The sequence below is a fragment of the Ambystoma mexicanum genome, chromosome 12, assembly GCF_040938575.1.
Source record: "Ambystoma mexicanum isolate Mex_15411 chromosome 12, UKY_AmexF1_1, whole genome shotgun sequence".
In the NCBI taxonomy this organism is placed as follows: Eukaryota; Metazoa; Chordata; class Amphibia; order Caudata; family Ambystomatidae; genus Ambystoma; species Ambystoma mexicanum.
The window spans coordinates 425,521,124-425,547,895 of NC_090936.1; the positions used below are offsets into that span (position 1 = coordinate 425,521,124).

Genomic DNA, 26,772 nt, shown 5'->3' on the forward strand with positions numbered 1-26,772 from the left:
ACTAGGTTGACTCTCTCTTCCACCATCTGCCTGAAGCCTGGAAAGACTTCTGGTTTGGCTATTTCAGCGGCGTCCTCCAGATGGGTGGAGAAGTCCCTGGTCAGAGTGCTGATTTGGACTGGGGGCTTCAGGTGGGAAAGGCAGCCCTCATGGACTTGGAAAATCACCTCATCCCTCCTGAAGTCAGAAGTCACATCTTCCTTACCATAAGGGCAAGAAGTGTACACCAGGAAGTTCCCCCCATGCCGGGTAAAAATCCTGTCTGGTGTTGTATTGTCGTCACTGTCACTGTCAAAGGAGCCATTGGGGATTGGCCCTAACAGTTCATTTCCTAAATCAATGGAAAAATGTCGGTCATCAACCGCCATTCCAATAATGGTGCCTGCGGCTAGAGTAATACTCTTAAGTCGCTGTTATCCACCTCTATTAGAATGGTGTCATGTTCTATGTTGACTAATGGTGTTGGGTTTACCCCCAACCCTTGCTGTTGGAGAGAAGCGTTTAGATGTATGTAAGCATCAGGGTTTTGCAAATATTGTCCTCTTTTAACTTTCACTTCCAGGGAGAATTGTCGGGTCCTTTCTGGGATGGTGACTTCCTCTTTGATCTGAATTTCAACTGCATAAGGTAGCAATTGAGCTGACCTAAATGCTTTTTCTGGATCATCAAAGCCCATGGGATTATCCGCTAATCGGGACCAAGCTTTGAAGTTTATCCGGTCCAAACTAATGGCAAAGCGATTGAGAATGTCACTGCCTAAGTAAAAGGCGGCAGGGACGTCTCGCACGACCCAACAATTGTGGACTATGCTCTTGTTGCCAATGGAGATTTTGAGCATACACCTGCTTGGCAGGAGATGTTTGGAATTGGGTGCTTCCAGGTCCATTTCCCATTTGTCTATCAGTTTGAATGTGGGAATGTCTGGATCTTTTGGGAGTTGGCGGAACATGGCTTCGCTGATGAAGCTCTTACCGTTGTTCACACACACTCGAGCGAGAACAGAGTCCTTCCCATCATTTAACTGAACAGGGATGAACAACTGCTCTCCAATTTGCTGAATATCAGCCAGGCTCTGAGCTGATTTCACATCTTTCTGGACTATAGGAGTGGGAGTTTCTGATTGTGGATTAGTATAGAATCTCAGAGTGTTTCCTTCCAGCGTGAAGTACCACTTTAGACTGTAAGGAAGGTTGATTTTCAGAAATAGAGAGGACCCCCCATCACCAGTCTGTTGTTCTACTGCTATTACTGTCACGTCTGGAATCTGGTTATTCTGGAAGTGAAATTCTACTTGGTCAGATTTTTGTTCAACCATGTGGCAGGTGCCGTTTAAACTAACATGGTTGACACTCTGTTTTAATTTTATTGGTCGGCTAGTCTGGGTCCAGAGGACCTTGTTTACGCAATCTATTAGGGGTGACAACCTTCTCAGGAGGTCATTCCCTAGTAAACAAGGGGTGCCCTCTGGAGTCACAACTATGACTGGGTGTTTCAACTTGTGTCGCCCAATTTTAATGTCCAAGTCTGCAGTCCCCTCAACGGGAATTTCCTTCCCGTCAAAGTTCTGCAGTTGTCCAGGAAGAGTGGTGAGAGGAATTTGGTAATTCTCTCCCCTTCCTGCATTCAGTTCATCAAAGGCCCTTCTGGACAGAAGGGTGGCTTGAGATCCAGTGTCCACCAGTGCCAAAATTGTACCCTGCCCCTGTACTTGTACCGGGGCATAGTATCTTCCCTCCTTCTCCTCAAGGGGGCACAGATAATGCACATTTTTGGACAACTGGTGGGCTAACTTTCTGGTTTTGGACATCGCTAGCGAAGAGATTTGGGCAGAATTCTGTGGAGAGCCTTGGGAATCTGAAAGAAAAAGTTGGCAACTGGAGATCAGAGCCATTGTGGGTTCCCCTGGCTCCGGTTCTGGGCCGCCCGCCCCTTTTTGGAGGCAGTCATCAGGATGGGTTTGAACCAGGGGATTTTCTTGCGGTTGGTAATGGAAGGAGATGGTGGGCGGCGGTAGCTCCGTCTCCCCATCTCCCCCGTCTGGATTTGCATCCCTAGGTACCCATTTTTCTTTGGGAGGAGTTGCCCCATCTCTGAAGGAGAAGATCCTTTTCCCAGGATCCTCTGAGGATCCTTCTCCCTCAAATTGGAAGATCTGTACCTCCTCCTCATACTGAGTCTGTTTGGGTCTTTTGTTTCTCCTACCCCCTCTCTGCTCCTTGGGTGGCAGACTTTCAGGGGTAGGAGATTTTGTTTCCGGTTCCTGGGTTTCCAGGGGCTGTTTACAAGTGAGGAAGGAAGCTTCCTCCAAGGCTTTACACCCCCCTTCCCTTTGTGCCTCCTCCCTGGGAACCGGTGAGTTATCGGGGTGCTGCCCCCGTCATTGTTCTGGGGCACCAGGTCCAGAGTTGGGTGCGTTCTGCGCCGGCATGCCGTTATGAGGGTTCTGCTGCGCCCTCAGTATGTGACCCAGATCCCGCGCCATGTTTTGAACCTGGCGCTCTAACTGGGAAACCCGCTCAGGCTGATACGGGGCCCCGTTTTCTCCCCTGGGCTGATCCGGGAAGGGTAGCTATCCCTTCTTTGGTAGTACCCCTGGTTGGGAAGATTTGGGTACCCCTCCACCCTTGGCCTCCCCTCTCCCGGATTAGGTTGTCTGGGCTCAGGGAATTGGGGAAAGAAGGGTGGAGGATTTTGGGGCTGGAAATTGGGTGGATACCTGGGGAAAAAGTTCTGCCCAGGATTCGGAGAATTTCTGCCCTCCGGTGGGAAGTTAGGAGGGAAGTTCCCTGGGTTAGGTGCTTGGCTGGATCCCCCCCCTTGGGCTGGAGGAGTCCACACATAACCCAGGATGGGTCGATTTCCCTTGTAACGGGGACTTACATAGTCAGGAGAGCGAGGGACCCCATTTGTGGGGCTGCCTCCCTGGCTCCCTGTCTGTGACTGGCCCGAGGACCTTCTGGGCCTAGCATTATTAGGTGCAGGTAGGTTTTTAGGCCCCCCCATCTCCAAATCCAAAACGGGGGCAACCTTTACCTCTGCCACCTTGGCAGCTGCAGGGGTGCTGTTGGTTTTCGGGTTTTTAGGCTGGTTTTTGTTTTCCACCGGTTTCTTCACCTCGTAGATGCGGGTGGCTTGTTCAATGACCCATTCTAAAGATCTTTTCTCATGAAAATCTCTCACGAGCTGGGTCATTATGTATTTGGGCAAGGCATGGAAAAAAGTATTAACAAATTCTCTGCTGTCTGTGCGCACCCTTCTGGTGGTCTGCGCAAAGGCACGTTTCAGTTCTTGCACAAACTCTTGTGGGGCCTGATCCTCCCCACACTGCAAATTGTAGGCTGCCTTGCGAGCCTCTTGGGGATTTCTGTGAACAGAAAAATGTTTTAATATGGCCGCCCTATAGGTGGACCACCTGGAATGATTTTGGTCCTCCAGCCCTGCAAAGAAACTGGAGTACTCTGGGGAGAATGTCCACTTTACATATTGGATACAGCTTTGGCTGTCCTTCAAATGGAAAGTCTCCATCATTTGCTCATAGAGCTCCAAGTGTTCCCAAGCAGAGTACTTGGCGTTCTTATGATAAGGCGTGATGACGCTCCTGCTTGCCTTAATCTGTTTCAATGGGTCCTTAATCAAGGCCCTTTTTGCCTTATTGGCCTTTTTGGTTCGGGTAACCCTTGTCCATTCATCTTCTGACTCAGAGGCACTGCTCCCAGAGGTTCCCGTCTGTTCTTCCAGGTTTTCCCGGATTCTGTGAGCCTGGGAATGGCTGGCAGAATGTGGGGACCTGGTCTCCTGTGTCCTGTACCGCTCAGAGGAGTCTTCAGATCCCTCCTGGCTGCCAGGATTTGATGGGTACCCCCTCCACTGACCTAACTGGGCAGAGGTTTTCAGGATGCCCTTAATGGGCCTACTCTCCTGGGGTTCCCCATTAAATTGCGCTGTGCTTGGGTGCCCATACCCGGATGCCCGCCCCTCCATTCCTGGGTGGTACTGGCCTATGAGCCCCATGCTTCTGGCTGGATAGTAATCTGCCATCCCTGTGGCCCTGTGCTCATGTGCGCCAGGGGACATGGGGGTGGCAGAGTCCAGGGACTGAGAGGTATGAGGGCCTCTGGTACTAGGGCTCCTGAGGTTATGCTCCGGAGTTTCCCTTTCCCAGCGAACCTCATCTCTATCCGCCCCTGCTCCCTGTTGCAATGCAAGAGCCTGCATTTGTGCCTTCAGTTCCTCAGTTAAGGCCTTACTAGACTCTATCAGTCTCTCCTGCATCGCTACCTGTTGTTGGAGCCTATCATTGTGTTGACAGAGGGCCTCATTTTCCCTCTGTGCTTCCTGGTTGGTCCTGGAGAACTGGGCCAGTCTTTGCTGCAGGAGGTTTACCTCCTGAGTCCCATCCCTACTGGCCTGCTCCTTTCTTGCCAGAGCCTCTTCCACCCTTCTGGTGTGCTCTACCAAGTTCTGGTTTTCTTTTTGGAGGTCACCCAGCCCCTGGAGGGCCAGGTGATTTTCTTCAATTTCCTTTTTTAAGTGGCAGACTTCCTGGCCTAAAGTGTCTCTTTCCTGACTGAGAGCCTGCATCTGTGCTGCCAGGTCGTCCGTCTGCCGTTGAAAGGCACCAGCTTTTCGGCGCTCCTGATCAAACTCTGCCTGGGTATCCAGGTCTTTCAGAATTAGTTTGTTGCTCTCTGCCTTCTCCCTATCTAGGTGGCTTTGCAGGGTGACTACCTGCTCAGCACATGCCCTATTGAAGTCTAACTGTTGCTCCAGCTTTTTCTGGCTCTGCAGTAGGGAGTCCAAACCTTCTTGGTACTCCTTCTGCAAGGCCAGAAATCTGGTATCCTGGTCAGCCTTTTCCTGTTGCAGGATGTCCATATCCCTCTTTATTTTAATGATGTGCTGTCTACTCTCATTTTCTGACTCCTGGCTCCCCTGCAGCCTCTGCTCAGAAGAGACCACGTCAGATTGGACCTTCTCTAACGCCATCTGGGCGTTGGGGGTTTTTAGCGGCATGGGCATTTTCTGGGAAGCTCTGGCCATCATGATGTTTTCCATGTCAATACTGCACAGTTTTGAGGTAGGGCTTGGATGCGTGGATAAAAACATCCCACAAGAGGCAATCACCAATTACACGTTACTCACAGCAGGCTTTCCACAACCAGACAAAGCTTCTCTTCACATTGCTTTGAATCCCCCACAGTAGCCTTGAGGAGGGAATGGGTCCTGGAAAGGATGCAGCGAAATGTTGCTATGCTGTATTAATGCTTTTTCATGCCCTTTTTTACTTGCCCGTTTTCACCTCATTAACAACCATTCTGAGTAAGGAAGCTAATTTCCCGGATCCGCGCTTAGAAACCGAACTTTCGTATTATAAAAAAGAACTGCGCATTATAAAAAAAAAACATAAATAAAAAAAAGAAAGCTTTTAGCGGCATGGCTACCCCCAAACCGGGTACCGGGCCTGGGTCCCGAAAATAGGGAATTACTGGGCCATGCCGACTTTGGCAGGCCCGGTAATTCCCATTCTTGGGACCGGGGACCCGGTACATCCTCATTCCCATTGAGCCTTAATAGGGAGGATGCTGACAATGGGCCCGTTAATGACAGGCCCGTTGTTAGCATCCTGGTCTGCTTGCGGGTGCCGGTAAGGACGTCTGGTCTGGACCAGAAGTCCTTACCTCCACCCGCGAGCAGACCCCTAATGTGGCGGCCCGTAATGAACGCTGCCGGCCCCTTAATGGCACCGTTCATTACGGGGCCGCCTTCCTCGTAATGAGGCCCATTGTCTCGTTTGTTTGTTTTTTGTGCAGAAAAAAAGGAAATAAGCCAAATTATTGAGCATGAAGAATGGCTCAATATTCCTAGACAAGTAGCTATGGAAGATATATCTATTTTATTTTATTGAGGTTTTATAATGTGCTAAATTGCAATCCACTTCAAAGCACCAAGCTTAGGATGACCAGATTTTCAAGAAAAAAAAACGGGACAGCCAACATAATAAAAGAAGGACACGCCCCCCACCAACCGGACCCCTCCCCTCACCCCATTCCCACAGTATATGCATGAAGATTGTGCGGCTTTGAATGTTGATAAAAGCACGTAAATACCAAGCATGATACTGAATGAATTTTGTGTTTTAATGTTAGATTTGTACAATGAACTTGACTGTTATTGGTATTTAGTGTCAAAATGTTGAGCATCTCACCTATAACACACTGAAAAAAACATGTAAATATGAATAAAACGGTGATTTTGCTCTGTTTGACATTCCATATCTTGCAATGTACTTTCCTCGAACGTTGGGGGTTCCAACCCATCCGAAGATGACGGCATTCTAAATGCGACTATCACTCTCAGCTTGCCCAAAACATGAGACAGAGTTTTTGAAACATAAAAACTCTCGGGACAGGGGGACAGAGGTTCCAATCCCAGGACAGTCCCAGCAAAACCGGGATGTCTGGTCACCCTAACTAAGGGGAAAGCACGGGGAGGACATCAACGTAATGTGAAACCCATCAAGACTCTTAATTCAGGCAGCTACTCCTCTTTCAGTCCCTAGTGGGAGTAAGGCACCTAAACAAGGGTGAGAGCTGAGACAGTACTCTCCTAAACTCTGGGCTTTGGGAACACAAGCTATGTACCATAGATCAATCGGTGCTAGGCTCAAGTGGAAGAACGAGCATGGCTCCCAGACACCTGTAGAGGTTGACACGTTCTTGAACTTGTGTACATAGGTTTAGAAGGTTTATCCAATCTCAAACCCCCATGTGAATCTTTTAATTGCTGTACATAGTTTCTTGTCTGAATCTGACACAGTTTATAAGACAACGTTCGATTTGCCCTATTCAACATCATCATAGCCTTCATTTGACATATGTCAAAACACATTAAAATTACTAAAATACCAGCACTGGGGTAATTAAAGGTACACCACAATTTGGACCTAAATATAAAAAACACAATTCATAACACCTTTTAAGTTAATAAAAACACAAACATAAGATGTTCAAGAAACGCTCAACAGACAAATGGAACACCCAAAATAAGCAGTTTCTTAATTGTCACAAGCACTCGCTGCACAATTTCATTGACAACGTTCCTTTAATTCCATGACCTAATTTAATCTCTTTTGCCCTTGGCAAACCCAAACCCTATAAATATATTTTCTCGCCCAATACAAGTCATCCAAGTTATACCCCTAATGTTAAACAGTGGTTTCAAGTACACTTTTCTTATCCACCTAGTTTCATCACAGAGCAACATGAAGTGTACTAGGGTTTCCTCAACAGCACCCCAAAATACACAAACCATTATTTGACCCATTCCAAGATTTAGTAAAAGAGGCAACCTTCAAAATGCCTAGTCTAAACTCCTGCAAGATAGATTTTGTAACCGAAGTCCAGTTTGCCATTCGTTAGTGTACACCTAAGCTAGACAATATTCTTCCACCCTCCTTCTCGATTGTACCAAGTCAAGAGTTTGCCTTATTGTTTTAACATTATAAAACTGCATAGCGCCTACAAGAGTTTTATTTGCTTCCCCTCTTATTAATGCTTCTATAATACCTCTCACATCTCTCAACCTGTGATAAATCCTAGGTGTACCTGATTGTTTATGTTTTTGATCTAGGGCTGCAAACTGGCATTCAAGACATTCAAGGCTCAAGACAATCTAACTGGTATTGCATCAATATATGTCTTGACACTGATAATTTGAATGATCACCCCCCAAGCACCACTCTTTAAGCTCCCCACAAAACGTCTTCATTGTCATTTATTTGGAAATAATGGGTTATGTGCTCTTTCACGTTATCTCTAGGATGGTATCTCTGAAGAGCATATCATCCAGATGCCAAATAAAGGAGTTGGGTACATGATCCAAAAAACGCATCAAGCTTGTTTGTATGAACCTTATATCCTCTACTTTTGCCCTGGGCCGAATCAGTTAATAACAGGGGGTTGGCGGAAGTCATATCAATCCTAGATTGGCAATTGTTGACATGGAAGTACAATGTATAATCCCTGTCAGTGGGATAAAGGTGATGGCAAACATCTACCAGCCCCAAATCTGTAATCCCCTGAACATGGGTAGCTGAGGAGTAGATACAATTTACCATTGAGGTGGATCAACGGTCTGTACTTCGGTCCATCATGCAATTAAAATCTGGGAAATGGCAGTGTGGTGGGTCAGAAGAAGGACACGGATGCAGTTTTGAAATTGCTTAGATTATTTACTAAATTATAAGAATAATGCTTATCTCTCCCTATTGGTATCAGTGTTTTATCTCGCTATATAAATAACTAAAGTGCTTGTCAGTCTCCAACAAGCCTCCAATTGAAAAAATAATCTGCAGTTCAATAAAGAATTCTACCTGACCCTACCACTATTTCAACCAAAGTAAATGAAGTCAGGTCATTGCCTCCTTTCTCCTGGCAGTCTCTTCTTAAAGAGTTTGTTCTTCATTCCAAAGTCTTTTGATATGGTATCTTTAAATAGTCTCTCTTCAATTTCTGTATTAGATCTTGTAACTCCTACAGTGTATTTTTGGGTTTACTGGTTCTCCCCCAGGCAGTGTTCAATGGATCTCCTCTTATCTTTTGTCTTATCCTTTGATCAAGGCTACTATGCCCTTTTATTCTTTTGACATATACTTGCTTAGTGGGTACAGAGTTTAATGGTATCTAACATTTCCTATCTCCTGGGATAGCTTACTTGGTGTTTTCTTTCTTATCGACCCTGCTGGTATTTACTTCACACTCAGGATTCTTTTCCCATTATGTTCTACTTTGCACTGCTTGTCTTATGGGCTATTTCCCCCTCTTCTCAGGGTATTTGTACCCACTGCTTTTTAATCTCAGCGTTTCTTTCTTATAGGCCCTACTGGTCTTTACTTAATGCTCATAGGATTCTCTTCCCAATATGTTCCACTCTGTACTTCTTGTCTTATGGGATATTTCGCGCTTTTCCCAGAGTATTTGTACCCAATGCTTATTAGTCTGTTTTACAGATTTAATCTGGACTCTCTTTCTCACATTGTTACAGTTTCAATTCATCACCTTTCCATTCCATGTCTCGTCAATTTCACTGGGATGTGTTTTTCCTGATGTGTAATGATTCCCTGGCGGCCTCCCAGTTCTGCCTTCTTCCCTGTTATCTATGAGTTGGTAGGAAAATGTCCATGGGGTCAGCGCTTGCTCAGGCTCTTTCTTTTGGCACTTCACCTCATTCTCTCTTTCAGTCCAGTGGCATCCCACTTGCAGTCTCCTCCATCTCATCGACCAGGTTTTGCTGCTGCAGGCCACTTGATCGCTCGCTGTTTCTTCAGCGGGATGGTTTTGGTGTCGGTATACGGGCGCACTACTCGTCATGAAGCTATTGTGGTCACCCCACTACTGTGACTTGGCTCCCCACCTCCTTGGTTCAACTGGGCTTGCAGCGTTTCACTCTCACAGTCCGACCCATTTGAAAACTTGTGGGTTCCGTGGCTCTCCTTCGCTCCGCCTCTCTCAGCTGTGATGCTGTCAGGGGGCTTCCCCTGCTTAAGCTCTCTTTTTGCTTCACATCTCCTTGGCATGTCCTCCTCTCCTAATTTACTCATCTCAATCAAAATGGAGATTTTTCTCTAAGGAGACAGTTTCTCTTTCTTGCTTGTGTTGGCTTATTATGGTTTTCAATTCAAGCAAATCTATGGGTTTCACAATGTTCTTTGTCTCTGATAGTTTTATATAGGCCATTACGGGGAAAGACGTATGGAGTTCTTCACAGGGACGGGAGCCCTTGTCCCCAGACGGGGGAGACTCTCCCAATGAGGTCCCACTTTCCTCGACCCCTAGGGAGGGTGTTGTGGAGCAGGCTCACTTCCCTAGCCTCATAATGGGGGTTGTCTCCCTTGAGAAGGGACGAATTCCTTAGATTCGTTACATCAGTCAAAAAACAGGATTTGTGTAACATTAGGACCAGAAATTGAAATTTTTTTTAAGAGGTTTACCTGCAATATTTCATATAGGCCAAAATAACACCCTTGGCATGATATGATATGATATGGCATTTATAATGCGCCTATACACAAGTGTTTCAAGGCGCGACAAGGCAAGGGAGGGGAAACAGAGGGAGGACAGACAGCGATCCTACTAGGCCAAGTGACATTGAGATCACGCAAGTGCAGGGTTGGGGGGAGGGGAAACGTGCAGTGGGGGGATTGGGGAGGTGGCGGTGCAGTACATAGGATAACAGTAAAATCAATAAAGACAATAAATAAAAGTGCGGCCAGCTGGTGGCAAGTGCAGGGTTAAGTGCAGACATCAGGGGTCAAGTGCTAGTAGGGGCTGTAGGGATACACAAACAGTCCCCGAGTGCAAGGGTAGACAGGGGGGTAGTGCAGGTGTTCAACTGGTGGGGAGGGGAACTGGGCCCGAGATGAGAGGGTAGCCAGGTAACCAGTGCAGTTTCAGATTCAGCCAGGAGATCAGCAGGGGAGAGGAGGAGAGAAAGCAGAAGCAGAGAGGAAGATCTTGAGGTGCTTCCAGAACCGGAGTTGGTTCTCCTCAAGTTTCAGAGAGGCAGGGAGGCTGTTCCAGAGGGAGGCCCCAGCAGAAGAAAGAGATCTACCACCAACTCGCTGCTTGGAGAAGCGACTGACCCTGAGGGAGTTGGAGGCGGGTGAGCGAAGAGCTTGAAAAGGAAGATATTTAGGAAGAGAGAGTTGAAGGTATTGAGGTCCCAGGCCCCAGAAGGCCTGGAGAATACAGAGGGTTTTGAACTTCATCCTCACCGCCACTGGGAGCCAGTGCAGGGATTTCAGTGCTGGAGAGATATGATCCCTGGGCTTGATGCCAAGGACAAGTCTTGCAGTCCTGTTTTGGATGAGTTGCAGAGGGAGGAGAGTAGAGGCAGGCAGATTTAGAAAGAGGCTGTTGCAGTAGTCCAGCCTAGAGAGAACCAGAGCTCTGGAGACAGTGAGCTTCTGGGGGCGGTAGATGAAAGGAAGAATACCTCTGAGGAGGTGCGGCTGGTAATGTGACTTCTTCGAGACATCAGAGATGAGAGGAGAGAAGGAAAATGTGGAGTTGAAAATGACCCCAAGGTTATTAGCCCCGCAGACGGAAGCAGGAAGAGGGCCAAGAGAGACCGGCCAGAAAGTGACAGGAAAGAATGGAGCGGGTGTGCCGATGAGGAGAATCTCAGTCTTACTGGCATTAAGGCAGAGATCATTGACGGCACACCACTCCTGTATGGTAGACAGACAGTCAGAGATGAGAGAAGGAGAAGAGGTGACGGAAGGGAGCCTGAAAATGAGTCGAGTGTCATCCACATAGCACTGAAAGTTGGGGCATAGCGGCAATGCAGTGGGCAAGAACGGCCAGGTATTGGTTGTACAGCCAGGGAGAGAGGTTAGACCCCTGGGGAACACCACAGGTAGAGATAGAGATAGAGGAGAGGAAGGACCCAAGTTGGACCTCATTGAGAGTACGCTTAAGTGTAAAATGCATTTTAGCATTAATTGGAAATGCTACCCCTCTCTCTTAGCAATCATGTGATGGAAAGTATTGGGTTAGAAATCTGCCTGAATACAACCACCATCCATCCACTTTCCTCAAATAAGTTTCTTGAAGCAGAACTATATTTACACCTTGCTGTGAAAGCCTATGCAACAAGGCTTTCCTTCCCCTTGAAAGGGGAATTTAACTCCTGATTGTTAGAGAAACTATTTCAATAGGCATACATGTACATAAGAAGTAAAACTTCAGTAAACGTAATCTTTGTGGCACATAACCAACCTATGAAGCCAATTCCTTTCTTTAGAGTAAAAACCAAGTGTCAACCGATTCCCAGCATGTCCGTCCACCTCCCACAAAGTCTAACCAAACCTCAAAAGCACCAGCAAAATACGTCACTGGAAAAAGACACACTATTAAACAAACACTGCGCAAACACTTTTATTCGTATTGGCCGTGGCAAGCAAATCATTGATATCTGATATTTTGGGCTGCTTATGTTTGACTGTAGCCATAGTCCTAAACTCTCTATCAGTCAGTGGAGTGGTAAGGGGAATCTGCAGAAGGTAAAAAGGTATGCTCTGTTGGAGTCTCGCAGCAATTGCAATCAGGCCAATATTTCTTGTTGGTAGCGCTGCAAGGCTTGTAAGTATATCATGCCACACATAAGTTTGCAAATTTGGATCCCATGAGTGGTCTACAGCCACTGTGCTCCGGCTGTCCCTCAGCACTTATAGGGAACACCAGCGGAGCCCAACCCCAGATACCTTGGTCACTGTAGTGTTGCGCCTCTACTCAGCCCCCATTTGCACCCAGGTCGCGATCGAGGCCCAACCCGGGAGCCCCACGCCCCACAGCAGTTACTCTGACCCCAGAGAAAGAATCTTCATAGTTCCTCTTTATCCAGGCAGGGGGTGCACACTTGACCACAGCACGACCCGCTGCTTCGCAGCTTACCTCTTAAAGGGGAGTCCAAGCCGCACTCAGGATCAGCTCACCGAATAGACAGCCGTCTTTGTTCTGGGACACGTCATGCAAAACCACCCAGGGATCTCCCTCCCTAGCAGCCACAGTCGGGAATGGTCAAAGATCCTCCTCACAGGACCACAAATGTACCCTCTTCAACCTCCATGGTATGGTCAGTCTGGGGTGGACGACACTTTTCTAAACTCCCTCAATCCACGGAGATCGTTAAGAGAGAGCGACTTCATGCCTCCCCTGGTCGGCCTCATCCTCTGGGGGCAAAACTTTGAAAAGTACTGTTTAATCATCAGCAATTCTGGTTGCTTCTTGTTGTCGTGAGAGCATAACTCCTTTCCTTGTTTTAGGAGATTCCTGGGTGGGAGCAGGGTTTTGTTTGCGAGGTGTGTGGAGGGTTGCTACTCATCTTGCTCTAGCTTTCGCGCTTCTCCATCAACTGGGTCAACTGAGAATCCCGTGGGTTTTAGTAGGATTGTAGGTGGGATGGTAAGTAAGGGCCTATTTCCTTCTAAATTACATATGACTTGGTTGTTATGATTCTTTAGTTGAAATTAACAAAAGTTCTCGCTAGTCCACACTAAGTATTCCCAAAGTGTCCATGTTTTTTTCTTCCTTCAGCAAACTATGGGTCGGTCTAGATAAAGGAAGATTCACCTCTAAAAATCAAGCTTGCACGGGTTCCTTCTGGTGTTAGGCAATTGCATAGGTGGAAATCTGGAATTAGAACATTTCTGCAGTATTACTAAAGATTGAAATATTTTCTTCAAAGCTCATGTTGATTTAGACCATACCAATGGTATATAAGGCGCTATATAAGTGCAAAGTGCAAAATGTAGGGCACCCTTGTTCTTAGAAGGTGTGTAACTAACTTCTCAGGTGCCTCCAAAGAAATACATCCAGAAGCATTCCCAAATCAGTGTTCAGTTGTACAGAGTAATAATGTCCAGCCCTAAAATTACAACATTTCTCTTTCATGTGGATTGGAAAAAAGCTGGCCTTGGTGACACGTTAAAAGAAATGTGGACCTGGTCATTATGGAAGTATTTTCTAAGGATTACCTTTTTTTTAACCAAAAGTAAAAGATCAGGAGTGTTTCTGGACTCTAGAGGGACTTATCTCATGAGAATTAGACTTTAAATTGAGTCACTTCAGAGGTTTCTCTGGCAAAACAAGATTAAGCTATAGTCTTGAAGGCTCCTGTGAGTTTGTCTGCTACTGATTTCCTTACTAAATTAATCATATCATTCCTTTTCTTCCAGCTGGAAAGACTCTGCTTGAAAATGGTACACCCACTGAGGTGTAAAGTGTTTATTTAATATCTATGCCCTTGGTTGAAATATGTTATGTCTGGAAAAGGGATTGTATCCCCCAATCTTGGCAAGAATGTAATATTGTTATTTTGCGGAAGAGGGACCCTCAATATTGCTCAAGTGAGAGGCAATCTCACCTCTTAATGTGGGTATTAGCTTTTTTTGCCAAAGATTTCGTGATACAGTTGGGGTGACCTGTAGATAATCTACTTTGTCCAGAGCAACATGTGTTCGTGCCCAGTCACGATAAAACGGAGCACACGGGATTAGCAACCATTTTTGTGGATCTGACCGCTCCACTGCTCTACCGGCTGACCCTGTTTTTCCTAGATGCTGAAAAAGCTTTAGTGGAGTCATCTGGCAATTCCTTAGTTTAGTTCTGGCTGCAATGAAGTTCCCAGGCGGATGTATACATGCAGTGCAACGTCTGTATTATAGACCTTGGGCAAATGTAATTGCTGAAACCTGCCGTCTTCCTCATTGTCGGTCGAGGGGGTGGCTAGTTAAGGGTGCACTTTATCCCTATTATTTCAATTATATATTCACCCTTTCATTAGAGCTCTTACCATCTCCTCTGATATTCATCAATGTTATTTGTCTTGTCAATATCCAATTAGGGTGGCAACTTGTGAGGATGACTTAGTGGTGGTTACTGGCAACTCTATGTTTGCTTATTCAGACATTCAGCCTCATTATGAGTGTGCCGGTGCGGTAATAACGTGCCGGTATTACAACATCCCGGCAAGTTACTGCTTCGGCACACTCCATGTTTGGTGGGGGGGTGGCCAAAATGACCTGCAGCTCCGTGCTGCCGGTAATTCTTGCACCCCACCAGCAAAAGATGCCAGTATTACCGATGCAGCTAATACCAGCAATTCCTCCCATGGTGTCCTGTGGTGCGCCATGGAATCGGTAATACCAGCACTGACCACCACTTGTAATCTGCCGGTAATTCTGGCGGACCAGGTGGCAGTAACGGTATTACCATTTGGTGGTATCCCACTAGATTTACCAGCAGCATACCACCAAACATGTAATGAGAGTCGTGTCACAGGCACATACATTTGGCAGTGATGCTGGACATAAACGTAATGATTGCAAAATTGGCATTGTAGAGAACACGTTTCTCTTCTAAGTCTGTGCTTAGTGGCTGTATATTTGTAGGCTGTTATCCCACATGGTATTGGTCCATTGGCTTGGATAAAAATGGTAAGGTAATGGATACCAGTCATAGGTCCTTGGATCAGATAATTAGGCTTTCCCTCACTCTCTTTGGTAGTATTAATGGTATTACAATTCTGATACCTCAGATATATATATATATATATATACATACTGTGAGGTCTACCATTCTCCTTGACTTCCAAGCAAATAAAAAATTCTAAGTCTATGCTATCTCATTTTGTTTTGAAATCCGGTAAGCTTATGAAAGGAAGACACATCTTTACAAAGACTTCACCTGCCGGCGAGGTGGGAGTGGGCTTCATTTACCAGATGTTTGATGATATAGCTGGACAGCCACTTTAATTAAGCAATAAGCCCGAGCCATGGGGGCATTACCGAGTCCGGTAAAGCGCTGGGACCCATAGTTTCAGGCCCGAGCGAAGCAAGGACCTTAAGGAAGGCACCGGGGCTTTACCGGACTCAGTAATGCCCCCACAGTGACGGGCGTATTGTTATTATTAACCCGGCCCGCAAGACCGAGGTACTACCAGCAATGTTTTTCAGTTCCAAAATGCTCCAGCATTTCAGAACAGAAAAAGAGAAAAACATTTTTTTAAAATGCCCACCAGGGAAGGGTAAACAGAGTCTGTTTTCCCTTTCCACAGCGGCCATTCAAAATAAACTGAAAAAGGTAAACAAATAAAATGGTGCCATGGAAAGGAAGATGGGACTACGTGTAGTCCCTTCTACCTTTCCATGACAGCCTGTCGCGATCGGGAGCGGACATGCTGGGGACAGAAGTGTTCCCAGCGCTTCCTTTCCCAAAATGGAGCAAAAAGAAGGTAAGTGGGGTTGGGGGGGAGGGGATTGTTTGGATTGGGGGTTGGGCGGGGTGAGCGAAAACACTTACCTGAATCCCTGGCAGGGGAAGATGGCAGCCTCCAGCCATGTATTGGCTTGGAGCGGGGATTAGCCCGTTCCAAGCCTCCTCATTGGCTGAGAGGCTGTGACACCCCCTTGCGGGGGAAAAGAAGGAACGTGGAGGGGAGAAGGATTCCAGGGATTCTCAGTCGGCTAATGCCCCGGTGAGGGCCAATAAGATTGCCTGTTACAATCTCATTATCCCTCGCAAGGTACTAAATGAAATTAGAAGTGTTTGGCAGACAAGACTATCACATTGTCACTCTGGTCAAGTTAATAGCCAGACATACACATGGCATTCTAGTTTATGATCCCTCGTATTTCAAAAGCCCACCTAGAATTGTGCACCTAACTGGCGAGAGCTCAAAGCATTTTTAAACATTGCACTAGTTCCACATTTTATTTTTGTGGCACAATCCTGCTCATGCAGTTTATTTTTCACATGGCATGGGGAGGGTTTGGGTGAAACATGGCCTGTTTTAAGTGGTTCAATTCTATGGAGTAGGTGGATTATGCCTTTTCATTATCTCTACAATACATGCAGTGTGGCATGGAATCCATTTTTAAAATACCTTCAGGTTAAAGGTTTCTAGCTGAAAATTAATTTGTTTGATACTTTACCTTTGCAGTCACTTTAAAATGTAGTCTTGCATGATACTTCGGATAGATGATTAATTGTTAGAATCTATGCATTATTTATTTTTTATTGATCTTCTAACACTAATATGGATCAAGTTCACAAGACGAGGGGTACCATGTTTCCATCAATAGATATTTTGCCTAATTTGGGAAGGGCACTTTCTAGCTCGTTCTTATCTTGTATCGCTGTTTTATGGCAGTTACAACATTTTAAGGTACTCCTTCTTATATATTATACTCATGTACCGATTAGTCAGTGGTATCTAGGTGCTTCTTCAGACTGGCCAAGGTGTGAACTGATCTATCTTGGCTAGAATCCTTCATATGTTCATTGAACATGCTAAATGTGTATTTTGGAATTTCTGGCGATGTTTCCTTTGATTGATGGGTGGGTGTGGTGTTGCCTCCATCCATCAAAGGGCAGATCACCCAAGTAAAGATGGCCGCCATGGTGATGCGAGAGGAGCTCAGGAGTGAATACCTTCTCGCTTACCATGGCAACATCTTGAGGAAGTATGCTGGCAGTTTGGGGGATGAGTTCCAGGATACTGATTGTCTGACAGCCCCATTTTGAGTGCTAACGTCAATTATTCTTTCATAAAGCTATAAATCTGGCTCACAACCTGATACTACAGGGTCGGAAAGACTGCTGTCCTCTGAATCATGAGTCTTGACTATGAGCGATGATAGAAGAATATACTATGGAGAGTTGTACTTTGTTAGCTAGTGGTGCTTTTTGATGTTTTGAGAGAATATGGGCAATACTTGATATTATTTTTTTTTTAAATTCTGTAATCAATGTCAATTGCTGGATGATTGGTCAAATGCGATATATACTTCAGATCTTTTGTTTTCTATCCTTTATTCACAGCTTTATATAGGTGTGTTTCTTACATTATGTATTGTTCGCCTTTTCAGTAAAGGAACAAAAAAGTAATGAATGATGGGCAGGTAGTCTCCGGGGTTCTCAAAGGTATTGGACAAATAAAATCGGAGGACATCCAGAAACCATCAAACCAATCATGATACACATTTAAATGTGGCCTTCCAAGCTACCAGGCAAGCAAGAGGGAGAGAAGACCACAGTTAGATATTGGGGAGTAAGTGCATTTGCTCACAGGACTTAGAACATAGAGTGGGTGTGGCTCTTCTAATTATGAAAAGGCTTGGGTAAGGACGTAGAGTGAAAAGGTCACCCACTTAAGTCTTTCTAGTTGAGAATAATTGACTCACTAAATGAATGTTTGGGTTGGTGTAGAACCTTCTGTGTTTTTGTCAAGTCTGATGTGGCCAGATGTGGTGATCTATAGATTTGGGACATGGAAGAAAAGTCCCCATTTCTAGATTTCTTAAATCTTGGAGTGCACGTGCAACTTTTTTTCCACGATCTTAGACTTGTAGTAGGGATATAGGGTTTTAAAATATGTACTGTGGGTGGGGGGCATTTAGAATTCTGTAAGTGTGGCATAGGATTTTGAAGGAGATCCTCTGTTCTGTTAGAATCCAGTGAAGGGTCTCTAGAGTGGGAGTGATGTTTACATGTATTATGCTTTGAAGATGTGTTTTGTAGTGTGGTTGTGTACATTTTGTAGATTTCTGATCAGTGTCTATAGTATCGGTGCAAGCATGCAATTACAGGAGTCCAAATCGGAGAGAACCAGTGACCACACCATTTCATTCATTTGTGGGGGCTCCAGAAGTAGCAAGATCTTTTGGAGCAGATCTAACTGGAAGTTTGCTCCTTTGCAGGTGGCATTTGTTGTGGTTCAAAGGAATGGGGGACTCAAATATGACTTACAGATTTCTAGCCTTGTTTGTGGTTTCTGGATGAGGGCTAAGGGGGGTAGGACAGAAGAGTAAAGATTTGGTAACAGGGGACTGGCCAAAGAAAATTCTTTGTATCCCTAATGAGACATATGCTAATGTGCACCAACCCTTTAACAATCTGCAAAATTGAATAAGAAAGTGGGTTGAACTTGGGGGTCTTGTGATCTAAGTGGAGAGAAATGTGGAGGTTGTCCGCATACCATTGGAAGCGTAGAGTGGAAGAGGGTGCTGAGTTGTTGTAGTTATGCATTGAGGAGCCACGGTGAGATGGCTGAGCTTTGGGGAATTCCAAAGGGAGGGGTGATGACACAAGAAACAAATGGTTCCTGTCTAACCTAATAGGGCCTGTCTTTGATAAAAGATGTGAACCAATTGAAGGTGTTGCTGCCAATGTTTTTGTTATGTTGGAGATGCTGGAGCAGAATATCATGGTTGGCCATATCGTAGGCTGCAGGCAGGTCAAACACAATGAGTGTGGTGGCCTGGTGGTCACCTGGGATGTTCAGTCATTTTTCTCTGATGTTAATCAGAGTAGTATCAGCTCCTCTGAGTGGTCCACATTCTGAATGGTGGTTAAGGAAGAGTGGGCATCTTCTGGACTTTATTGGGATTTAGAGAGAGTTCAATGTTTTCAAGGATTTTGGCCTTGAAAGGAAGATTGAGGATAGGAGAGAGGCAGGTCTTTTTTACAAGAGCTGGGGAAATCCCCCCCTAAGAAAGGCATTTCAGAGGCTTGACTTAGCTGTGCAAAACCATTACAATCTGTTGTTTGTTAAGGGGTTTTAGGCCAGAGGTGCATTGAGCGCTACATCCTCTCATTTGAGCAATTGTTTTGAGGATGTCGTTATCATGGGTAGTGTAGAATGTGTTGGAGCCAAAACTTGTGTTTGTCAGAGTGACTAAAGGTAGAACCACAGATGTAGGAATAGACTATTTAATGGTGAGGACTTTGTTCAGAAAAGGTTGCCTGTGAACCGTGGAGTTGGTTTGGGGTTGGATTTAACTGCCATTTGGATTAGTTATTTCTGTGTACATTTTGGAAAGTTCTGGACATGTATAAGGGGCACCTGATTGTTGGGCAGCGTTGAAGATTCCTTTGGTTTGGTTGATGACTGCCTGATAGTGCAGGGACTGGATTCTGCATGTCAGTACACGTTTAGCATAGAAAGATGTTATTGAACCACTGACAAAATCACTAAAATGCCTATGCCTACCCTGAAGACACTTTTCTCATCTAGCATAATGTATGTGTTTGAGATCGGTATAGGGGTCATTTTCGAAAAACAGAAATTGTATCCAGGGGACCACCAATGCTTGGACCTACATGCTGTTGGATACCATGCATGCATTTTCATCACTCTTAAAGTACAATGTAAAAGGGAAGAGTAAAGCACGGCAAACTCACCATCATTTCATGTCAGCTTTGCCCAATATATGTGAGATAGATTTCCCACTGTAAGAACTAATGTTCATGCTGTCTGTGCCTGTTATGTAAAACAAGAGTTGATGGCTGTAAGGTTTATAATTAATATTAACCTCTGGTTTCACTCTGGGCATCCCTCCAGGCCATAGTTCTTCTTCGTCCAAGCCACTACAGAAAGGGGAAAGACCATATGCAAATCTGGCTTGGCCCCATCCCAAAAGGGGCAGTGCAGCCCAAACTGTTTGGTCACATCTTTTCTGCATAAGACCACAAACATCCCCAGACATGTTTTGGCATGCCTAAAAATGGGTCCCGTACCTGCTGGGCCTAGAGACCCAAGCTACTCCTCACTGATAATGTCTGGGGATGTTTGTGGTCTCATGCAGAAGGGATGTGACCTAGCATGCCGGCCCAACTGCCCCTTTGGGGGTGGGACCAAGTTTGATTTGCATATGGTCTTTCCCCTTTCTGTAATGGCTTGGTAAGTGAAACACAATGGTCTGGAGGGGTGATCATAGCATTTGCCAGAGGTTTAAGATGAATACTAAACCTTCCAGCAATCACCTTTTTGTTTTGCTTTGTCGCCCCAAGTGGGACGGGTATGCCCAGACGTGGGTCCCATAACTGCTGGGCATAGAGACCCAAACTACTCCTCAACTATGACACCCAATGAAGCTGAAACATGTCTGGGGATGCTTGTTGTCTCGTGCAGAAGGGATGTGACCTAGTAGACTGGCCCAACTGCCCCTTTGGAGGGTAGGACCAAGTCTGATTTGCATATGGTCTTTCCCCTTTCTGTAATGGCTTGGCAGGCAAAGGACGATGGTCTGGAGGGCTGTTCAGTGCAATTAGTCAGAGGTTTAAGATTAATTCTAAACCTTCCAGCCATCACTTCGTTTATCTGCTGTGCTATTGTGTGCCAGCATTCACCTTTATAACACAGTTAATGGTGCCTTTCTGTGCCCAACAGTACATGTCAGAATTTCCCTGGTAAAACATGTACATGGTATCTGTTCCCAAAAACATATGCCACAATTGCCTATGAAAATAATGTTTTTCTGGTTCCTGTTCTGCCCCCCACCCACACACACAGTTGACTGCTCACCCACTTGCACATATACGTAGACCTTTTTGTCCACTCAATTTTGCCAGGCTTTCTTGCCATGAAGTCCACAGCACCTACAGCTGTCCTCAACTTTTGCCGCAAACAAGGAGAGTTGTCAATCAGTACCTCTCTGTGTGTCTTACGTGCCTTGAAACACTTGTGTATAGGCGCGTTATAAATGCCATATCATATCATACCTCCCTGACATGTTGCAGGAGCCTTCTTAATGGCACCCCAGAAACTTGATCACCTGCGATGCACAAGAGTGCCGTCTGTTCCAGACAGTATCTGCTGTGCCCCAGCCACCATTCTCAGTGGGCTACACAAGGCTGAGCAAGCAGAATGCTCCCGGCCTTGCACAGACCATTAGGTGTGCATGGGAATAGGCACAGCAGGCATAAGGTATATTAGTTATCCTGCAACACCACTATCCCATGCTCCGCTCAACTCCTCGCTACAGCTTAGGGATCGCTCAGGTTACACTAGGCCTAGCTACCTAATTTCTACAACATGATTGACAGGGCACCAGCAGTTACATATTATGAATGAGCCAGCACTGTTTAAATTGACTCCATTTCTCATCAATAGACTTGTGTTGCACATCCTGTAGCTATTAGTTAATATGTTTATTGCACCCTAAGTGGTCAAAGCTTTGCATACTTTAAGTGCCACAAATGCCTGTTTTTTATTGTTGGTTTGCAATAACAGATGATCTATATTACAATGTCACGCCAGGCACCGCCGAGCAAGGTAGCACTTGTATTACTTTTGTTACTCAGTTTCAATTATGAACAGGTGTCAAGGTGTGAGCAGCCCTAATCTGCTTCTCCTTCAATAACTGCTCTTTCTATTCATAACATAACCTTCCAATCAGTATCATACTGGTTCTAGAAAATTGATGGATTGTGCTGTCCAATCCATGAACCTGACAGCATATACAATGAACAATGAATATGCCTCTATTCATACACAATGAATGAACAGTAATATACTTCTATGTGCATCTACCTAATGATATACAATATATACCTAATGATATGCAACACACCTCTGCCCTGTGATGACATTCACCGGAGGCTTCCTTTACATTCCACATATCGTCACTCCTTGCTCCACTTCTCGCTGTTGCTCAGTAGCACCATATTCCCAAAATCTTCCACCACGCGCAAAGGACATGAATACGTCATGCATCCTTTCTACTCTTCTCCCACTCTTCACCTTTACCTCTATCCCTTTTCGCGTTGGACAGTCTTTCATGCAGTTTTTTTTCATCATATCTTTCTTTTGATTTAACTTGATCACACATCACTCTTTCTCACATGACCTCTTGAGACACCACACCACGATCGCCACCAAACTTGCCCATTCAACCTGGCTTTAACCTCAAATTGGGCAATCTCCTTCGCAATGCCTCAAACGGTGAATCACCCCTAACCTGATGTGGTGCCATCCTGTGTTGCATGAGCCTATCCATCACAACCAGTGACCAGTCCCCACCTGTTGCTACTGCAATTCATATCACTTCCATCAACGTTCTGTTGGATCTCTTCACAGTCGCATTTCCCTTAGGATTATACAATGCTGTTGTGGTATGCTCCACCCCATTCTCTTTAAGAAATTCCTCCATTTCTTTACACACACAAATTGCAGGCCATTATCTGAAAACAGCTTTCTGGGAAAACCCTCCCGCCTTACACACACCTAGATGCTTCTCATGGGCTATCCCAAGCCTAACTCCTCTCATTCCTTCCGGCACCACCATTCGATCTCCTCTAGCCAGAATTCTCCATTCTACATTTTTTATTCTCCTATACCCTTTCAATTCCTCCTCCACACCTTCCTCCGGCAATCCCTCCTGAACATACCTTACAACCGTGCTATACAATTTATCCTTCCCACACTGTTCTCTCCATTCCTCTTCATCTGCCACTCAGCAATTTGCAAACAATGGGCAAGCAGCATTTTTTATGTATTCTAAATAGTACTAAAAACCTTGTTATGTTATTAAATCCTTGCACATATTCCCCGCCCCTCCCCCAAACTCCCATAGAGGGACTTAAACATCAAACGTCACCTCCCTCTGTTGAATTCATGACACATTTCAAACTATATTTTCATGTCCATAGAACACATTGCTCATAGAATTATTTTGCCCGGGCATGCTCATCTCTCCAGCCTTCACATTGTCCCTCCCTTTCAATATTTAGGGTGCCCTCGTTTCACCAGCATTTTCCTGCAGCAGTATGCATATTTCAAACTGTGCTTTGTGTGTATATGCAGATACCCACCAAGCAAACCTTGATTTCGGTGAGTTTTTTCGCTCGATAAAATGTCCTTCTTAGTTCAGTTTAGTTTAGTTTATTATTTATAATATATATTCTTAGTTTTCTCTCTAGGTCTGCACAGCGAATGCCTTTCAGGTAGTTTATGTAGAGGGGAGCTCACATGTGTATGTGTAGACGCTGGGGTTGTTCGCGGTTACAGGTGACTTGCCACACTTCTTCGACTGCGCATTGAATGGCAGGTTGGTGGACGTTTCAACCCTTCCATGATGACAGCCAGTGTAATCCCTGATAGACCCTGCACATTTCCCGACAATCTGCTGCAATTGGCCCTGGGTTCAGGGGTCGCTGAGATCTGGGTGCTTCCAGCTACCAAAAGGCTCGAACAAGACTGTCTTTTAGCTCCCTCGCCGCTTAAAGGCCCCCCCCCCTACAAAAGCAAACCTTATACTACACATGGAGCCAGACCGTTCGGCTGTAGGGAAGACTGAACAGCATGAACCTTCCACACATTCTGAGCGCAGAGGGATCTTACAGGCCCTGGCCAACAGGGACGTCATTTCACCAAAATACCAGGGGTAGTGGAAGTGACATCACACGATCCTTGACCCCTGAAGACATCATAGGAAGTGATGTGATTTGTCCCCACCACGAAGTGATATCGCAGGAAGTGATGAAACACAACCTTTCACCCGTTCACAAAACAACAGCATCACATAGCATTGTACACTATGAAAAATATGGTTACGATATCACTATAATATGATGTACATTTCATACAAGAATGGATCGCCATATGCCTCATTAAGATCAGTGTGTATAGGCCCATATTACCAAATTACTGTGAATGTAAGCAGACGTCCATGGCCAAATGATAATGATGTGTTATTATATAGCACTTACGCTTAAGCGCTTTATATAGAAAAAATATACACCCAATATCAGCCAACCTGTGTTGGTACTCAATTATCGACCTCAGAAGGATGAAAGGTTGAGTTGAGGCGTTTAAGAACAGACTAAATCAGTGACTCACCCCCTGAAGTGTGCCTGAAATATACCTTTAAGGTGTCTAGCACTTATTGTATAGAATTCCAGAAAGACGCATAATTTGGTATTCCTATTCTTTCTTTTTTAGGGTCAGTGCTGAAAGTGTTAGACTTGTGGCACTCCAGTTTTTATTTTTCTTCTTTTTTTTAAGGAGCCTGAACAAGAGAGCCAGCCACTCCAGAAGTAAAGAGCCACATGGTGCTTGCCACAGCCCAGGAGCTTACATTAAAAAATAAATAAAAAATAAATTAAATAGATTTTTTTTTAGGTTTTTTTTAGAGGGCAATAGGGAGGCCACAGAGGTCGCAAAGAAGACCTCAGAGGTTGCAGTTGCGACCTCTGGAAACCCCTAAATGACGTCCCTGCTGGCCCCGAAGATTTAATTTTGCTTTGAGTGAGTAGCCCCTCGCTAACTGGGCTTTTGAACAGATGTGTCTGTACATTGATAAACTGGGACTCATTACAAGTTTGCAGTTCCGGAAACAATGGGTTCCGGGAAACTCACTGGCACCCTTTTTTCCAGTCCGGCAAACTTCAAGTCTGCCTGCCGGGACCGCTGTGCCCGACAGGTCTGACCCTGCCGGGCACAGAGGCCACGGTAGGCAGACTTGTCACGGGAGCCCTGGCAGGGTTATCGCAGCACTCGGAATGAGGCCCACTGTCTTGGAAAGGTGTGATAGCAATAGCTTACAGTTTCTTTCATGTCAGAAAAAAATCACTCATAAACTGCCTTATAGCACTGAAAGAAGGCTTGGGGAAGGCCTCTTCGGTTGGCATCAGTGAGGTTTAGTTTAGGCCTTTAGGAACAGCAAGCTCATACCCCACACCTGGGTATACTTGTCACATATAGTGTGAATTTTACAAAACTGAAGAACGAGGGCTGGAAGGTTCTGAATTATTCATAACCACTGGCATTGCTCTAGGAAATCCTCCAAACCACTGTCGTTCATATGCCTCAATATATTCCCAGGGAACACAAAGGAAAAACCTCTCATCCATCTCAGGGAGTGGGTCAACTCTGCCCTGCTGGCTCCGTTCCCGAGCTCTCAGGCTAAGGTAGAACATTCGCTTGCGACTGCCAAGGTACATGCAATAAGAAGGTACATGCAATAAGAAGGTACATGCAATAAGAAGGTACATGCAATAAGAAGGCACATGCAATAAGAAGGTACATGCAATAAGAAGGTACATGCAATAAGAAGGGACATGCGATAAGAAGGCACATGCGATAAGAAGGTACATGCAATAAGAAGGTACATGCAATAAGAAGGTACATGCAATAAGAAGGCACATGCAATAAGAAGGTACATGCAATAAGAAGGCACATGCAATAAGAAGGTACATGCAATAAGAAGGCACATGCGATAAGAAGGTACATGCAATAAGAAGGTACATGCAATAAGAAGGTACATGCAATAAGAAGGCACATGCGATAAGACACATTTCATTTGGGAAAATGGCACAGCAAGAATAAAGTGATGCACGGTATACTCACCATACACCCAGGCAATGCAGCCAGCTTCAAAGATGGCAACAAACAGCAGGCAAGTGCCACTGGCCGCGTAGTAATCGAAGAGCTGAAAGATGTACATCCCGCCCTGTGGGAGCAGAAAAGCAATGAGTGGGGGGAAGCAAGAGCAGGCAAAGGAGAAAGGAGCCACCCCAGCAAAAGCAACCAGCCCACACTGCAACAAGGGAGAAGCACAACGAGAAGATGGGAAGGGCTGAAAGAAATGGGGATAGGTCGGAAGACAAGCTTTTGGGAGCTGATGTCAAATGTGTTCTGTCGTTCCAAGGTTGTTCCAAATATTGTGTGCTTCACCTACCGAAATATATCTGAACATAACAAGTAGCATCTCATTAAGCAAGCCAGACTACACAGGTGCAGGTGCGCAGCACACGGGTCACCTTTGGTGTGCATAACTGCTAGCAGGCAGTCATTTGCCAGCCACAAAGGTTGCAGCGCTCAAAAATGTGCCATTGTAGAGTAGTGGATCTCCATTGAGCTTGACATTTCCAGGCAAAGCCATATGGCTCCCTTTTCTGTGAATAGGATCTGCATTGCGCGGTTTTCCAGGCAATCAAATAATCACAATAATGATTTACCATGTAGACAAAATCACACGGCACAGTGTGTGTGTGTGTGTGTGTGTTCAAGAGCAGGGTGGCTCACTGAGTTCCACATGCATACACACATGTGTACCTCATTAGGAAACCTTTAGCCATAGATCGATAACACGCCCATCATGGGAAAATGAGGACAATAATTGGAGTCGTTGGCATGGTAATTTGTGGACAGGGCAGACGGGATAACTTTTTTTTCTTTTCTTAGCTAGAAATGTATAACAGAGTGCACTTTTTGATAAGTAAGGAACAAAGATTTTAACTTTAAATATTTTTTTCGCTTTTCTTTCTAACTTCTATTTGCTGATTTTTTTATAAAGGTAGTTGTTTGGTTCCATGGAGTTTTTTTTTGTTTCTTTTTTTTTTTTATTTTCTTATGTACATTGAGTATTTTAACAAATGTGTATATTTATTTTTTTTGGAAATATGCAAGGTTGAATATGTACAGCCAATA

General features: G+C 45.2%; 1 protein-coding gene across 3 annotated transcripts in view; it reads right to left on the reverse strand.

The window, feature by feature from the left end:
* SLC6A12 (solute carrier family 6 member 12) overlaps positions 1-26,772 on the reverse strand; it is a 525,985-nt gene that overhangs the window by 26,110 nt on the left and 473,103 nt on the right. For all 3 annotated transcript variants that reach the window (XM_069628586.1, XM_069628587.1, XM_069628588.1), the window contains exon 12: positions 25,690-25,792. In XM_069628586.1, the coding sequence (XP_069484687.1) occupies positions 25,690-25,792 (103 nt within the window). The remainder of the gene's footprint in view (positions 1-25,689; positions 25,793-26,772) is intronic.